A 17,193-nucleotide genomic window follows, 5' to 3' on the forward strand; every position below is an offset into this window, starting at 1 on the left:
CTGAGGCAAGCAAGGGTCTGTAGATCTGCGGTGCCACCCGTGCTCTCTCTCCATGAAGCAGGCTGGAGCTGTGCCTTTCTTATGCGCTGTGGTGAGGTTGCTTCTGCTGGGCTGAGAACAACAGGCCCGTAAATGTGGGGCTGTTGTCAGCTTAGTACGCGCTGGGCACTGCTCATCAGCTTGGCTCACTGCGTCGCTGCAAGAGCACTAACCCCACGAGGTCAGCTGTTATCATCGCCCTTACATACCAGAGGTTAAACAACTCGCCCAGAGCTGCAAATGGAGCCCAGGCCAAGCTCCTGCGCCAGAAGCCACACAGCCTCTGTGGAGCAGAGCAAGCGTCCTCTGGGAACGTTCCCTACCCCAGACCCCACCAAGGTCACATCTACATTCCTCTAGAACTTGGCACTGTGCCTTCAGGGTCACAAAGAGGGACTCGGCCAATACAGAAAGACAGAAAGTGTCTGAGCAGTGCCTGGGAAAGACGCCAGAGGCGGTGCTGACGCCAGAGGGCTGTGCCCCGAGGCCACGTACAGGGCTGTGCCTGGCCGACATCCATCATCCCTCCAGCCCTGACTACTTGGCCAGGGTCACACGCGCTGCTGCGGGAGGAGCTAAACTAAAGGCCAAGGACTCAGGACAGAATAGCTCTTTCTTCAGCAGGAAATGCCCTTCTGTTGGGGCAATTAAAAAATGGGACTCAGGGCAGTGGCCTGGCTGGGGTAGCACTGAGCAAACGGGACACTTCTCTGAGGAGTGAGAGCTGGTTCAATTCATTTTGAGAGGTCGTTTTTTCTGGCCACCACTGTTACCTCCTCTTCTTTTAAAATAAATTTTAATTTAACCAACAAACCTCTTCTTGTTAATCAGAGTCTCTGCTTCCCAGAAGCCTACTGGAACCCAGGGTTCACTGCATACTTGGGCAGCAGGAAGTCTGCTGCCCTAACTTCTGAACAACAGATGGTTTTGTTCCAAACCAGGCACCACAGATAGAAAACTTTTAGGCAGAGGAAATACTATTTTAGGCAGAGGAAATAATAGCAAAAAATAAGACCCCAGGGGACCAAACCACTTACGGGCCAACATGCCCCATGAGAGCTCTCTCATCTGATGGGGCCAGCTGGGTGGTCCTCCTGAGCGCTGAGGACGGGGCAGCCCAGGCCCTGGACCAGACATGGGCACTAGGGCACATCAGGCCCGAGAGCAGACCCCTGGGCTGGGAGAGGCTGGCAGGCAGGCACACTGGGCCAGAGAGGTGTGTGAGGGGTCGCGTCCCAGCCTAGGGCTTTCACCTCAGTTGCCTGGGGAAGATGATCCCCTCGACACTCAGGCATGTGAGTGGAAAGACGGGAGCTGACAATGGCACCTCCACAGTGCGGTTAGTGAACAGTGCTGGGAAGAGCAGAGACAGAAGGAGAGCAGCCTTTTACGCAGCAGACAGATTAGACAAAGCGTTCTCTCCATCCGTACATCACATCACCACGTGCTAAAGTTCTGCTCCCTCAGGATCTCATCAGACCCTCACGAACGACCGCCAAGGGGAGCCAGTATGTGGTACAGTCTGTTTTCCAAAAGAGGAAACCAAGGGTCAGAGAGCGTAAGGACTTACCCAAGACCACAGGGCCGGTAAGTGACAAAGTCCAGGCCAGAAAACAAACATCTGGCCTTCAGTCTGGCACAGTGACAAAAGGACCTGAGCATTCATTTAAAAAAAAAATTCTTACTCAGATATGCAATGAGGTCTGAGAATTATGTCAAAATGATATGGGGATAAGTAATTAGGAGCACAGATAAAACAAGATTAGTCATGAGTTATCATTTTAACTGGGTGATGTGTACATGAGGCTGCGTTGTATTATTCTCTCTACCTTTCTTTCTCCATAATAAAAGGTTAAAAAAATATTTCGACGCTCAACAACATAACTTGATGCCTTAACCCCCAGGACTCTGAATCAAAAAAGAGAAAAATGGTAGTGTCTTGTGACAACGGAGATTAGCTCAGGGCTCTGACTGTAAGCTAGATCCCAATGACACTCCAACAGTTTTCAAATTCTGGTGTGGGCTGGAGCCCTGCCATAAAGAGACATGGTGACTGCAGAGGCCACTCCGTCCCCTGACCCACCGGATAAGCAGTTGTGGTTTCTCAGAAGCTGGACTGCAAACAACTCAAAGGAACAGACTGTGTCACACACCTTCTTCTGAGAGACTGAATATACAAACGGACAATAAACGTTATAGAAACAGGGCTCTGATCCACAATCTGCAGCAACCAGCCCAGGGAACCAACCCACCACCTAGAGTAACCAGCCCAGGAAGCCAGCCTGCTACCTATAAGTTAGACGTGTAGGAGGTCAGACCACTATCTCTAGCAACCAGCTCAGGAAGCCAGCCATAACCTCTGTAATAATTGGCTCAAAACGACCAGGTCTTGGGCTTCCCTGGTGGTGCAGTGGTTAAGAATCCACCTGCCAATGCAGGGGACACGGGTTCGAGCCCTGGTCCTGGAAGATCCCACACGCCGCGGAGCAACTAAGCCCTTGAGCCACAACTACTGAGCCTGCACTCGAGCCCGCGAGCCACTACTACTGAGCCCGAGTGCCGCAACTACTGAAGCCCACGCGCCTAGAGCCTGTGCTCCACAACAAGAGAAGTCACTGCAATGAGAAGCCCATGCACCGCAATGAAGAGTAGCCCCCGCTCACCGCAACTAGAGAAAGCCCGCGCGCAGCAATGAAGACCCAATGCAGCCAAAAATAAATAATAAAATAAAATAATCTATATTAAAAAAAATGACCAGGTCTTGATTAATAACTGACAGCTTCCCTAATTTTTGTCCCTGCTTCCAACTTAGGACCAACCAGAGAAAGCCAGTGTGCTCCCCCAACCAATCACAGCCTGTCCTGCTTCTAGACTGCCCGCCTCCAGCTTCCCGAGCCGACGGCCTCCAATCAGGGCACAGCTGAAGCCTTCCCTTTGTTCCTCTAGACAGCTTTCCCACTCCTCTGCCTGCCAGCAAGTCTCCAAAACACAAGTCCCCCTGCTAGAGCAAGCTCTGAATAAACAGCCCTTGCCTGTTCTCATCTGAGTGGTCTTCACTTACGTCCACACTCTGTACACGTGGGACTTGGTTCAGCACCCTGTTCCCGGCACGGGTGAGGAAGGTGGCTGAAAGGCACGAGCAGGCCTGTGGTGCCATCAGAAAGATGACGCTGGCCACTTTCGTCCGGTTCACTGCAGCCCCCCTCTGAGTCCGCAGCACCTTGCCCCTGGAGTGTGACACAGCCTTCTCCAGCCTCCCAGCGTCCACCCTAGCCCCCCACCCGTCCTCCACACGCAGCCAGGGTGAAGCCAGATAACCCGCACCACCACCACCAACCTGGAAGCCACCAGTGGCTCCCGTGTGCCTCCATCGCTCTACTCTCGGTCGCGCTGGCCTTCCTGTCACTCACACCCCCACTCAGCACCTGCACTCGTGATCTCCTTCCACGAGGATTTCTGAGAAAATCCCAGCGTGAGGAACGCAGCCTATGGTCTACATAACAATTCCTTTCACCCTACCTACCAACATCCTGGATCTTCTGAGGTGAGTTCCCACCCCCAACCCCAGCCCCGGGATCTGAGAGTAGATGGTAGGGGGCGGGACACGCAGGAAGGCAGGGGCAGCAAGGCGCATGCGCTGGACGTGGAGCAGGAAGTACTCTGTGCCAGGCGCTTCACCTAAGTTCCCTGTTTAACACTCATGACTTTTCCATGAGGTAGGTAAGATCTCCTCTATAAAACAGAAAGCGGAGACTGAGAAAGTGAAAAAAACAAACTTTCCCAAGTCCCTGATTTGAACCTGTGTCTTCAAGAAATGGCTTCCCTATTGCTGCCAGTGGTGTGTGTGGTAATCCTGCTGAAGAATCCACTCCCAGTGCTCCCACACACCCACACACCCTCCCTCGTGGTTGGGATCCAGTATAAAACACTTCCTGGAGCAAATGAAGCCCACACTTTGGGAGAGCGTGGAGCACACAGAGGCCCCGGCTCAGCAAACCCACACTGGCCTGGAAGGGCTGCTGGGGGCCATCTCCCCGCCGGGTTCCTGCGCCACACAGTCATCAAGGGCCGGCTGGAACTTGGACACAGTGAGTCCTTCAAGAGCCAGAGATGTGAAAGCCACAAGAGTTTGTTTCCTCGTGGCTGCAGAGCTTCCAGAACCCAAAGACTCTGGTCTGAGCACATCACAACTGCCTGTTATGAAATTCTGTATGTTGAAATATTCATCAAGTTGCGTTTGAGATGTTACTTTTCATGCTAATTTTATGCCACTTTTCAGTTACGGTCACAAGCCTAATCCCCCTTGATTAACTGGAAAGGCAAGCGGGCTTTGATTAACTGGAAAGGCAAGCAGAAAGACAGCGGTAAGCTTATTAACTGTTCATCACGGCCAAAGGGGAGAAATGTACAATGAAATCATTAAAAGCAGGAGGAAAACTTATTTGGAGCCAGCGTCTAATCATCGCTGAGTCCGCCGTGGAAAGAGAAGGTGCGTATAAACGCGACTGCAGATACAGGATGGAGTACTGAACTGAAAGGCGGACAGCACCACCGCCTCACCACTGACACGTGCCACCCAGCGATGAGTCTGAGCCCCGAGGCCTGCAGAGACAACAGCGCAGATGCGGTCATGTAAACCCGCATGAGAAAAACAAAGCTAGGATGAGGGCAGATGAGAGGTTTGACAAAAACGGAAAATATCTATCATCCATAATGGTCCTCTGACACTGTGTTCCCTAATCTATTTTTGGTACATGCACTTCAGTTCACTGGTATTTTGCCTGAACGTCATATCACTTATTATGCTCACTGAAATTATGTTAAGTCTTAATTTTTTAATCTAAGATTTCAGGTATTCTACCTAATTTGTCCTGAGGACAAATTGTATGTGACAACTAAATGTGACACATGACTCTGGGGTGGATCCTTTGCTAAAAAAGACAATATTGGGACAACTGGAGAAACCCCAATGGGGTCTGTGGACTAGATCATAGTGATGGATCAATGTTAACATCAGATTTTAATGGTTATCCTGCGGTTATTCAGGAGAATGTCTTTGCTAGAAGGAAACACACCCTAAAGAATGTAGGAGTGATGGAATTTCAAATTGGTAACCTACTCCCAAATGATTCAGGAGGGAAAAAGTTCTTTGTACTATTCTTACAACTCTCCTGTGAGTTTGGAACTATTTCAAAATAAAAAAATAAATTTAAAAAGCAACCCTAGGAGCTTCAGGCAAGGCAGGCCCTCAAAGAATCGGGCACTGACTCAGAAGGCAGCACTGGGCAGTGCTGGGGCCCAGAGCCATTGTGTGAGAAGGGGCTACACAGCACACCAGACAGACTCCCAGGGGTTTCTGCTTCCTGCTTTGTAAGACGAGGAGGCTGGGCCCAATGATCCCCTAAAACCTAACTTGTTCAACCAAACAGAACCAGAAAGACCAGCCCCAAAATAGTTTAACAAGGCGAATAACTCTGAGAGACTCGTTGCCATGAAACTGTGGGCTGTGGCAACCTTCTGCTCCTGCCCAGTAAAGCCACATGATCAATGACACACATTCCAACCCAGAGTCAGGTTCAGGTTCAGGGCCCCCTCAAGCCCCAAGCTGGGCAACACCATTCCCCAACAACATCATCAGGAATACCAACTTCCCAAGGGGACCTGGGCCTCCTTCGAAGGCTTCAAAATTCAGGCTTCCATGTTTGTTTTGTTTTTAGAAAATTGAACTAATGAAACTTTCCGTAACTACTTGCCAACTCTCTTGGGAGTCAGACTTCAAGAAGGGGGCCTCTCCAGGTAAGCCCTGGATACAGAAAGGATACTTTTCCTGAATGCTGCATCTATTTCCTTAGAGTCCCACACAGATAACACAGGGCCTTATGAGACCAAGAGAATGAGCTGCATTTTGGAAACCTGTTTATCCCTCTACATGGCACTTACAGGCCACGGAGCACATGCCACACATTATATTCATGAAGCTCTGGGGTTTAGTGACGATCAAGGTTACACAGCTACCAAGTAGCGAAGTAGGTTTAAATGCAGATTTTTTTTAAACAGCTTTCTTGAGATATAATTGACATACAATTTTTAAAGGGTACAATTTAGTAAGTTGTGATACACGTGTACACTCTTTTTTTTTTAATTTTTCTTGCTTGTTTTTATTTATTTTTTTATAAATTTATTTATTTATTTTTGGCTGCATTGGGTCTTTGTTGCAGTGCACAGGCTTCTCATTGCTGTGGCTTCTCTTGTTGCAGAGCACGGGCTCTAGGTGCACGGACTTCAGTAGCTGTGGCACACGGGCTTAGTTGCTCTGCAGCATGTGGCATCTTCCCGGACCAGGGCTCAAACCCGTGTCCTCTGCATTGGCAGGCAGGTTCTTAACCACCGCGCCACCAGGGAAGTCCCAACACGTATACACTCTTGAAACCATCACCACAGTCAAGATAATAAGCATATCCATCACTCCCCAAAAGTCTCCTCATGTCTCTGTGTAATCCCTCTCTCCCACCCCTCACAACTCTCCACTATACCATCCCCAGGCAACCACTGAACTACTTTCTGTCACTATAGCCATATATGCATTGTCTAGAATTGTTTATATATGGGTTCATACAGTATATACTTTCCTTTGTTTGGCTTCTCCACTGGACATGACCATTTTGAGATTCATTCATATTGTAGCAGGTAGCAATGGTTCATTCCTTTTTATTGCTAAGTAGTAGCCCATCAGATGGATAACACCACAGTCTACTTATCAGTTCGCCTGTTGATGGAACAAGTAGGATTTTTTCAGTTTGGGGCCATTACAAGTAAACCTACTCTGAAGACTTACGTGCAAGCCTTTCTGTGGACATGTATCTTCGCTTCTCTTGAGTCTAAAAACAAGTACATGAGCGAGAAACGGCTGTGTCAAGAACCTGCCACACTGTTTTTCAAAATGGCTATATCATTTTACACCCAACGGCAGATGAGAGCTCCAGTTAGTTCTTCCACTGTCTCGCCAACACATGATACACACAGTCTTTTAAATTGTAGCCATTCTGATAGGTGTGTAGTAGTCTCTCATTGTGGTTTTAGTTTGCATTTCCCTAAGGTCTAATGACAGGCTGAGCATCTTTTCATGTGCTCATCTGCCATCCACATAACTTCTTTGGTGAAGTGTCTGTTCAAGTCTTTTGTCTCTTTTTTAATTGGGTTGTATGTTTTCTGATTGTCGAGTTTTTTGAGTCCTCTATATGTTCTGGATACAAATCCTTGATCAGATATGTGATTTGCAAATATTTTCTCCCAGTATTTGGCTTGTCTTTTCATTCTCTAAGTGGTATATTTTAAAGAGCAGAATTTTAAAATTTTGAAGTGCAATTATTGATTCGTTCTCTTATGGATCATATCCAAGAAATCTTTGCCTAACCCAAGGTCACAAAGGTTTCTTCCTATATTTTCTTCTAGAAGTGTGACAGTTTTAGCTTTTATGTTTAGGTATATGATTCATCTTGAGTTAACTTTTGTATAGGGTGCAAAGTATGGCTCGGGTTCATTTTTCTGAATATGGATATCCAATTATTTCAGCATCATTTTTTGAAAAGACTATCTTCGCTGAGTTGACTTCGCGTGTCCGTCAACAATCAGCTGTCCATCTATGTGTGGGTCTATTCCTAGACTCTCTATTCTATTCCATTGACCTGTATATCTTTCTTTATGCCAATACTACACTGCCTTGATATGGCAGCTATATAATAAGTCTTAAAATCAGGTAATCTTAATTAACCTTATTTATCAGAGTTAATCCTCCAAGTTTGATTCCCTCTTCAAAATAGTTTTGGCTCTTCTTGGTTCTTTGCATTTCCATGTGAATTTTGGAATCAGCTTGTCAATTTCTACAAAAAACCTTGCTGGGATTTTGATAGGGACAGAGTAAAGGGACAAAGTAGGTATAGTAAGTCCCCTACATACAAACCATCAAGTTGCGAACTTCCAAAGATGCGAACGTGCCCAGAGAAAGGACGAAGAGAGACAAGAGGAAGAAGTAACTGAAGAATTGAAGAGATTCACGACACAGGAAATGACAAGGGGATTTTTTTTATCTGAGGAAGCACTGTTAGTTTTTGAGGCACAGGACCCAAACGCAGCACGGTACACAAAGGTTCAGCAGCCGTTCAGAATGCAATCCAGTGCTACCGTGTCATCTATGACAAGAAAAAAGGACCTACTACCCAGACATCACCGGATCGGTTTTTCAAGAGGGTAGATAGAATTGAACCCAGCAAGGAACCAGAACCTGTGCCATCAACGTCATGCGTGAGTGAAATTGCAGCTTGCCCTCCATCTCCTATTGCTGAGGATCCTTCAGCTCTACCATCTTCCACCTCCTCTCCCGCCTCCAGTCAGTAACTCTTCTTGCCTGTTCACTTGATACCAGCCCCTGTATGCCAGCTGTTGTACTGTACTGCTGTACTTTTCAAGGTATTATACTGTAAGATTATAAATGTTTTCTTTATTTTTTGTTTGTTTTTTATGTATTATTTTTGTGAAAAGTATTACTAACCTATTACAGTACAGTACTATATAGCCGATTGTGTTAGTTGGGGTACCTAGGCTAACTTTGCTGGACTTACGAACAAACTGGACTTAAGAATGCGCTCTTGGAACAAAACTTGTTTGTATGTAGGGGACTTACTGTAATTAAATAGTTAATCCCGCTAGGGGATTGTAAGTAAAGAAAAAAGTATCAGCGACCTCTGTTAGTTAATGATGACTCAAGAAAGCAGACTTGCTTAGCAACAGAACCATGCAACAGAAGTATGAGACACACCCCAAAACAGTAAAACAATGGTGGCATGAGACCCACAGCCTAACGCATATCCTGACTCAGTAAGTTAATGATTCCTAGGACACGCTCCTCTGCATGTACTAAAAACAAAAATATAAGGAAAAGGTGACATTATACCAAAACCTGAGATGATTTACCAGTTTTAGCATATGTTACCGCCTTTTTGCTCATTTCCATAGTGCCACGACAGTCCTGGCTTGACCAAGTAGGGACAAGAAAACTCCCCTGGCCAACCTGGAGGAGGAGCTGATGAGGGAAGCCTGACGTCAACTCTAGAATGAGGAAGAGGGTGGCCTTTTCCCCCTCCCCACTTTTCCTTTGATTATAAAACTGTGGCCCACTAAGTTCTCAGCGGACGGCACCCTCTTGCCCGTCCGCTACTTGTAACCTCACAAGCGTCCTATTCTAATAAATCACTTCTTATCACTTTGCCTCTCACTGAATTCTTTCTGCACTGAGACATAAAGAACCGGAGCTCCTCGGAGCCCCCCCCCGAAACGCCACCTAGCGGTTTCAATTTGACTGAAATTGAGTTGAATCTATATATCATTTGGGGGAGAACTGATATCTTAGCAATACTGAATTTTCCAGCCCATGAACATGGCATGTCTCTCCATCTATTTAGATCTCCCTTAATTTCTCTCAGCAATATTTTGTGGTTTTCAGTTTACAGGCCTTACAAATTTTTGTCAGATTTATTCCTAAGTACTTCATATTTTTGATGCTATTATAAATGGTGCTTTTAAAAAATTTTTCAGTTTCTGATGATTCACTGCTAACACACAGAAATGCAACGGATTTTTGTATATTGATCTTGTATCCTGCAACTTTACTAAACCCACTTATTAGTTCTAGTAGCTTTTTCAAAGATTCCATCACATTTTCTACGATGATCATGTCTGTGAATACACACTTTTACGTCTTCCTTTCCAATGTGGATTTTTTTTTTTTCCCTTGCCTGGGTGCACTGGCTAGAACCTCGAGTACAACGGTGAACAGAAATGATGAGAATGGACATTCCTGTCTTGCTCCTGATATTAGGGGAAAAGTATTCAGTCTCTCACAATTAAATATGTTAGCTGTAGTTTTACATAGATCCCCTTTATTGGGTTAAGGAAGTTCCCTTCTTTTCCTACTTGCTGAGGGTTTTCTTTTTTTTTTTTTAATGAGAAATAGATGTTGGATTTTTCAACTCTGTGCAGACAGTTGTTGATTCCTCTCTCCTGCTCTAAGGCCTGAGGTCCTGTTTATCTTGTTTACACACTGTTCCTGAGGATCTCTTTAGCTTTCTGTAAGAAACTTCTGCTTCGGGACTTCCCTGGTGGCACAGTGGTTGAGAATCCGCCTGCCAATGCAGGGCACACGTGCTCAAGCCCTGATCCGGGAAGATCCCACATGCTGCGAAGCAGCTAAGCCCGTGCGCCACAACTACTGAGCCTGCGCTCTAGAGCCCGCGAGCCACAACTACTGAGCCCGCGTGCCACAACTACTGAAGCCTGCACGCCTAGAGCCCAAGCTCTGCAACAAGAGAAGCCACTGCAATGAGAAGCCCGCGCACCACAACAAAGAGTAGCCCCCGCTCGCCCCAACTAGAGAAAGCTTGTGCGCAGCCATGAAGACCCAACATCGAAGACCCAATGCAGCCAAAAATAAATAAACAAATAAATAAATAATGAATTTAAAAAAAAAAAAAAAAAAAAAAACTTCTGCTTCATCATGCCTGGGTAGATGTTGGATTTTGTCAAATGCTTCTTCTGCACCTACTGAGATGATCATATGGTTTTGCTTTTTTAGTTTGTTAATGTGGTGAATTACATGGATTGATTTTCAAATGCTAAACCAACCCTGCATTCTTGGGGTAAACCCCACTTGGTCATATTACATCATCCTTTTTATATATTACTGAATGAGATTGGCAAAAATTGTGTTTAGCATTTTAGCATCTACGTTCATGAGGGATCCTGGTCTTTAGTCTTCTCTCCTTGCAATGTCTTTGTCTGGTTTTAGTATCAGGATAACACAAGCCTAATAGAATGAGTTGGGAGTGTTCTCTTCTCTTCAATGTTCTGGAAGAGTAAGGGTGGAACTGGTAATTACTTCTTCCTTGAATGTTTGGTAGAATTCACCAGGGAAGCCATTTGGGCCTGGAATAGGCACTATTCCCAGCCCCGTGTGAACATGCCACATTGTTTCCCTAACTCTTTCTTTCAACTGGTTCTTTCCTTAGCCTCAGGTAGTTCCCTTGCTGATCAGTTCTCAGCTGGATCCTTGATGGGGGTGGAGGGGTACTCTATAGATCTCTACTTTTCTCTCTGTGCATCTCTCTTCTCCAGTACAGTTCTGTCCTACAAACCCTAGCTGCTTTCATCTCCTTGAACTCTCAGCTCCATCTCCTCAACTCTGAGAGTCTGTCTAGCTCTGCCTGGTTTCCCCTGTGCCATGGCCTGAAAGTGATCTCACAGCAGTGACCGGAGGCAATTGTAGTGCGCACCCCAATTCTCCCTGTGGTATAAGAAAGATACTTGCGGGTGGGAGGGAGGGAGATGCAAGAGGGAAGAGATATGGGGACATATGTATACGTATAACTGATTCACTTTGTATAAAGCAGAAATTAACACACCATGTAAAGCAATTATGCTCCAATAAAGATGTTTTAAAAAAAAAAAGAAAGAAAGATACTTGTTCTTTGTCCCTGGTTCCTGGCACAGAGCTCCTAAAACACTTGGAATTTCCTGAGTGATAAGGTGATAGGCATGTCTTTTGTTCTAATGAGATGACTCTTGGCAGGTCCCTAAATAACTTCAGGATGGGGGCTGGTTGCCAGAAAGACCAAGCCTTGATTACATGCCTCGAACTTTCGGCCCCATCCCACAACTCTGGGCAGAGGAGATTAAGCTAATCACCAACAGCCAGTGATTTAATCAATCATGACTACGTGATAAAACCTCCATTAAAAAAATCCCTAAATGTTGAGATCTGGAGAGCTTCCAGGATGGTGAACACATCCAGCTGCTAGGAGGGTAGAGCACCCAGAGAGGGCACGGAGGCTCCAAACCACCCCTGCCCCCAGCAGCCTGCCCTATGCATCTTATCCATATGGCTGTTCTTGAGTTGTATCCTTTATAGTAAACCAGCAAATGCAAGTAAAGTGTCTTCCTGAGTTCCGTGAGCCATTCTACCAATGTATTGAACCTGAGGAGGGCATCATGAGAACCCTGACTTATAGCCAGTCAGAAGTATGGGTGGCCCAGGACTTGAGACTGGCATCGTAAGTAGGGGCAGTCTCGTGGGACTAAGCCCCTCACTGGTGGGATCTGACTCTAACTCCAGGTAGGTAGTGTCAGAACTGAATTGAGTTCTTGGACACCCAAGTTGGTGTCCAGAGAACTGGGGAGGTAGTGCTGGGAAAAAAATGCATATTTGGTGTCAAGAGGGAAAAACCTCTCAAGAGATCACGGTCCTTCACTGACTAATGTCCAGTGTTGCATGTTTTTGTCCATCTTTTGATTGTTTCAGACAGGAAGGTAAATCAGTCCCTGTTACTCCATCTTGGTCTAAAGTGGAAATCCTCAAATCCAAGTCTTCTTAACCACCACTCCCCAGGCCTCCTGTACCTACTGCCATCAAGGGGGCTCATACTGGAATCGTCTGATTCCGTGTCTGATTCCATGTCTGACTCACGAAACCCAAGGCGAAGCAAAAGTTTATCTGTGTCATCAGTCCTTGCACAGAGGCCTGGCCCACTGGAGAGTCTCAGGAAATGGTGCTGGATGGCCACATGCTTGTACACAAGCCCTGGTTCAAAATCTAAGGTGCTCCAATGCCAGGAAGAAAGGCCAAGGCTTTATACCAGGACATCAGGAAAAAAATCAAAATTCTTCACTAGCCAGGAGATGTGGGGAGTTGGTCTTCCCCTAATGACAGTAAAAGGACAGCCCAAGCAAGAGCCCAGAATAGGAAGTGCTTTGATAAAAGGGACAAATGCTCTGGGAAACTGAAACTTGCAGTTTCAAATACTCCTTTGTTTCATCATTCTCTGAGAACCTAAATATTTTTCTAGTTGGTAAAAGGGGAATTTCCTAGGAATCTCTTCAAAAGATAGGAGATTAATAATATTAGTCTTTCAAGTTTTTACTTAATTTTAGATAATTTCATTCCATCATCCCTCAGTTTAAAAATCCCTCAAATAACATTAACACTTGGAAACAAGCTTTTCTCTCTCTCTTTTTTTTTTTAATGAAGGATGGGAGAAAACACCGATAGTTCTATCCTGACTACCCTAGCCATAACCATATATTGATGCCCAGAAATGGTACATAAAGTGTGAAGAATAAATCAATTCCTAGATACATTTTACAGGACTTTCCTAAATTAGATCATGACAACTTTAAAGGTCAAATAAAGGCAAAAACACTTTCATTCTAAGTACTTAGGCATCATATAGCTTCTTGCAGTGAGCTCTGAAACTTCCCCGTCAACAATGAAGCTCACACTCAAAGACTTAGATGAGAAACTAAAAGGGAAAAGGAACTGTCACATAGGTAAAATTAAGAAAAGCATAATTCTGCCCATCACTAAAGGACATTGAGGGCCAGGTTTAAAGTCCTGCTGTGTTTTTTAAACAGCAAGAGAAGGTAGCTTGACAGATGTAATATTCCCCTTCCATAAAGGAGGCTCTCACCAAAGACCCGGATCCACCACAGTACAGGCAATTCGAGCAAACATATTTTCACCAGAAGGAGAGTCTCAAACACAGCAATAATTATGTCACTCTCCTGCTTCAAATCCTTCTAGAAGTCTGCAATGTCCACAGAATTAAATTAAAAAAAAAAAAACAAAACCCATTACTATGGTGTACAGTTATGAGTTCTTCATAACCTGTAAACCTACGTACCACAAGAATCTGTTCTCTTCCCACACGGCATATGTTCTTGTCCAGAGTTTCCCAAGGTTTGTAGGTCAGTTAAGTTTGGACACGGAAGATTAAACAGAGTTTAAAAGGATTCCTTACCGTAGGGCCCCTCCAAGCTTTTCATTTGTTGATGTGCACCATCCAGCTCCCAGAATTTCCCGTGAACACCTCACTGGAGCAGCCGCTTCAAACCCTGCCTCTTCTCTAAATGCCACCCTCTTAAGTCTTCCTTCTTCTACACATCAGGAAGGTACTGCTTCTCTACTCACTGTCTCCCCTCTTACTGCCCTTCCCCCCTCAGCTCCTAGGGATCTGGCTTCTGCCTCTGTCAGGCCACAGACTGCAGTTCTCGAAATGTGGCACCTCGTCTTGGGTCCCTTCACCAGTGCACCCAGGGCCCCTCCCACACCTTTCCCCACGCCTCTCGACTTAGCTGACTACTTCTTTTGAAAATTAAAAATACAGAAAGACAAAAACATAGAATAAAAAACAAATACTTAAATTCCTGTTAATCAATCAGAAGGACAACCATTAGACTATGCTGACAATGCCATGTTTAAGTCTTTTTTTAAATAAAAGAACAAAACAGGGTAACGATGAAGTATCCTTTGATTTCTACTGACAAAACGATCCCACTCCTCCTCTCCCCAAAGGCAAGCACCTTACGGCGTACTGCACATCCTTCTAGAATCCACTTTTATATTTTTACACACAGATGTATGTATTCATGAACAATAAAGATCGTGAAGTTTTACAAAAACACTTAGCACAATGACATCATACAACAGGTATAATTTATCAACTTTCTTTTTCACTCAACAAGATCTACCCATACTGACACTCACTCAATAAGATCTACCAATATTGATTTCACTGATCTATCAGAATGGATCCTCTTGCTTCTACCGCTACCTCCAGTTATTGAAACCAGGTCCTGTCTCTAAGTGCTCTGCATGTGTTATCTTATTTACCCCTCCCAACAACCCACTGAGAAGATGCTCCCAATGCCCACAGCTGGCACAGGGCAGGGATGGCACTTCACCAATTTGGCCAAGTCCAAGGCTGTGCCCTTCACCCCTGTGCTAAGGTGCCCTCTTCCTATCAATAGCCAATGCAGCGCCTTCCGTGCCAGGTGTTTTGTATGTATTATGTCTCTTAATCCTCTGAATCACCCCAGGTGTGAAGTACAGATAATTATCCTCATTATAGAGATGATGCAACTTGGACTGGAGAAGGTGCTAGAGCTTTGGTGTGAACCATGACTATCCAGCTTCAGAGTCCAAGTTCTTAGCCACTGGGCTCAATGTCAGATTTACTTTAAAAAAAATAAAAAGTTGAAGATGAGATGAGAAAGGTGGGCTGGCACGAGATGGTGAGAGACTTGAACGCCCAGGTCAGCAATATCGGTTGACTGGGTACATGGTATTAGTCCAGTGTCACTAGCCCCTGATCACATGGTGGCAGAGCAGCCTGGGAACAGGGAAACGATACTCACGGTCATGGACCTTATAGCAGTGCTTCTGCAAGCGCTGGACGTCCCACTCCTCCAGCACGCCGTGAGTCATCAGCAGCTGGAGGAATCGCCGGTGGACATCAGTCATGACGCCCATTCTCCTCGTGCTGCCCTGCATGGATGGGGGAACTGAAAAAAGAAGCAAAGGCAATCCAGTCATGTCTGAGCACACCAAAAGCAACGTTCCACGGTCCGTTCCAATTTACATTAACAGATAAAAGTGTGTTATGGTTTTTAAAATCTAGTTCATCACGATGAATAGTACAAAGACGAAAAGGACACGAGTCAGGGGTGAGGCAAATTAGTACTGGGCAGTGGTGAGAAGTGTGGACTCTGGAAGCAGCCAGAAAGCCTGGATTCACAGGCGGCTCCACCACGGAGGTGTGTGAAACGGGGACACTTAACCTCCACGTGCTTCAGTTTCTGATCTGTTAAGTGAGAATAGTGATAGAAACGTCTTCCCTAGAATTACTATGAGGATTAAATGAGTAAATACACATAAAAGCCTATAACAACTATAAATGGAGTATAACCTTTAAAAATTGTGAATCACTCTGTTGTACACCTGAAACTTATATAATATTGTATATCAACTATACCTCAATAAAAAAATACATATAAGAGCATGGTAACAGACTAGACACTAAAAAAAAATGTTAGCTATTTTTACTAGTAGACACTTCTGGGTCTGAAACTTGGCTCAGCCTCCTACCAGATCTATGGCCTGGGATAAATTTAACTGAGGCCCCATTTCTCACTATAAAATCAGAATAACTTTCACTGCTTAGAGAACTACTAGTAAACACTTAATAAATGCTAGTTTCCTTCCCCTTTCCCAAACCACTAATAAAACAACTGTCATGCTAGGACTGCAGGGTGTTTTTCAAAATCTCCTGCTCTCTACTAAAATGCTATCTTTCCACAAACCACAAAGATCAGAGCTGATAAAAGGACTGCACAAGCCCTGATCAAAAAGCCTGCCCCTGCCACAGAGAGGTGGTGCAGTGCAGCGGCTAAGACCTCAGGGTGAGAACTAGACAGGTGGCTTTGAGACCTGTGCCTGCCAGACCCACCTGATCTTAAGAATCAACCTGTGTATTAAAAATGCAGATCCCCAGGTCTTTTCTGGAGGTTCTGACTGCAGAGGGGCTTGAAATTCTGAGGTTTTAACATCCACTTCAGGTGATGCCATGATCTTATAAGAAAGTCGCTGTTACCTTAGGCAAATATAACACAGACACATTTTTAGCTAATATGCTTAATCTCAGTCTTTTCTTCTATAAAATGGGGATAATACGATCTTTAAAGAATAAGATGCAGTTTAAATGAGATATGACTACCAAGGGTTTGCCAAGAACTAGCACTAGGAGATACGCAAGAAGGCTAGTTCTTGTTCTTTTTAAACGGCATCATCAGCTGGGCCTCAGAGCTGGGAAGAGGCACCATCTCATGACCAGCTTCTCTGACTGCCTGCTAGCTCTCCTCGAGAATATCTCACCAGCATCTCAACCTCAACCAATCCCAAACCAGACTCATCTTCTCCTTCCTCGACCCCTTCCTCCCCGCGAGTCCTCTCCAAGAATCATCTGGTTTGGGTGGTACAGTCCATGCAGACATACAGACACCACAGACCTGAGCATCAAACCCTGATCCTGCTCTCCTCTGAGGCTGACGAGATCCAGCCAGCCCCCAAGTCCTGCCACGTCTACTTCCTATCACTAGGATCAGGTACCTTCATTCATCCATTCTAGTTTTAGGTATTGAGTACCCCTTATTTGCCAGTGATTGTTCCAGACACAAGAACAGAATATGCTGGGCTGAGGAATTTGGACTTTTATCCTAGAAACTCTGGAGATTCATGCTTTCCAAACTAAGGGTCTTTAAGTAGATGATAGA

General features: G+C 45.3%; 1 protein-coding gene across 3 annotated transcripts in view; it reads right to left on the reverse strand.

Annotated features, from left to right (window-relative positions):
- NSMCE1 (NSE1 homolog, SMC5-SMC6 complex component) overlaps nt 1-17,193 on the reverse strand; it is a 34,822-nt gene that overhangs the window by 12,430 nt on the left and 5,199 nt on the right. For all 3 annotated transcript variants that reach the window (XM_036825172.1, XM_036825173.1, XM_036825174.1), the window contains exon 2: nt 15,280-15,426. In XM_036825172.1, the coding sequence (XP_036681067.1) occupies nt 15,280-15,415 (136 nt within the window). In that variant the 5' untranslated portion in view covers nt 15,416-15,426. The remainder of the gene's footprint in view (nt 1-15,279; nt 15,427-17,193) is intronic.

Source organism: Balaenoptera musculus, chromosome 15 (genome assembly GCF_009873245.2).
Source record: "Balaenoptera musculus isolate JJ_BM4_2016_0621 chromosome 15, mBalMus1.pri.v3, whole genome shotgun sequence".
Taxonomy (NCBI): domain Eukaryota; kingdom Metazoa; phylum Chordata; class Mammalia; order Artiodactyla; family Balaenopteridae; genus Balaenoptera; species Balaenoptera musculus.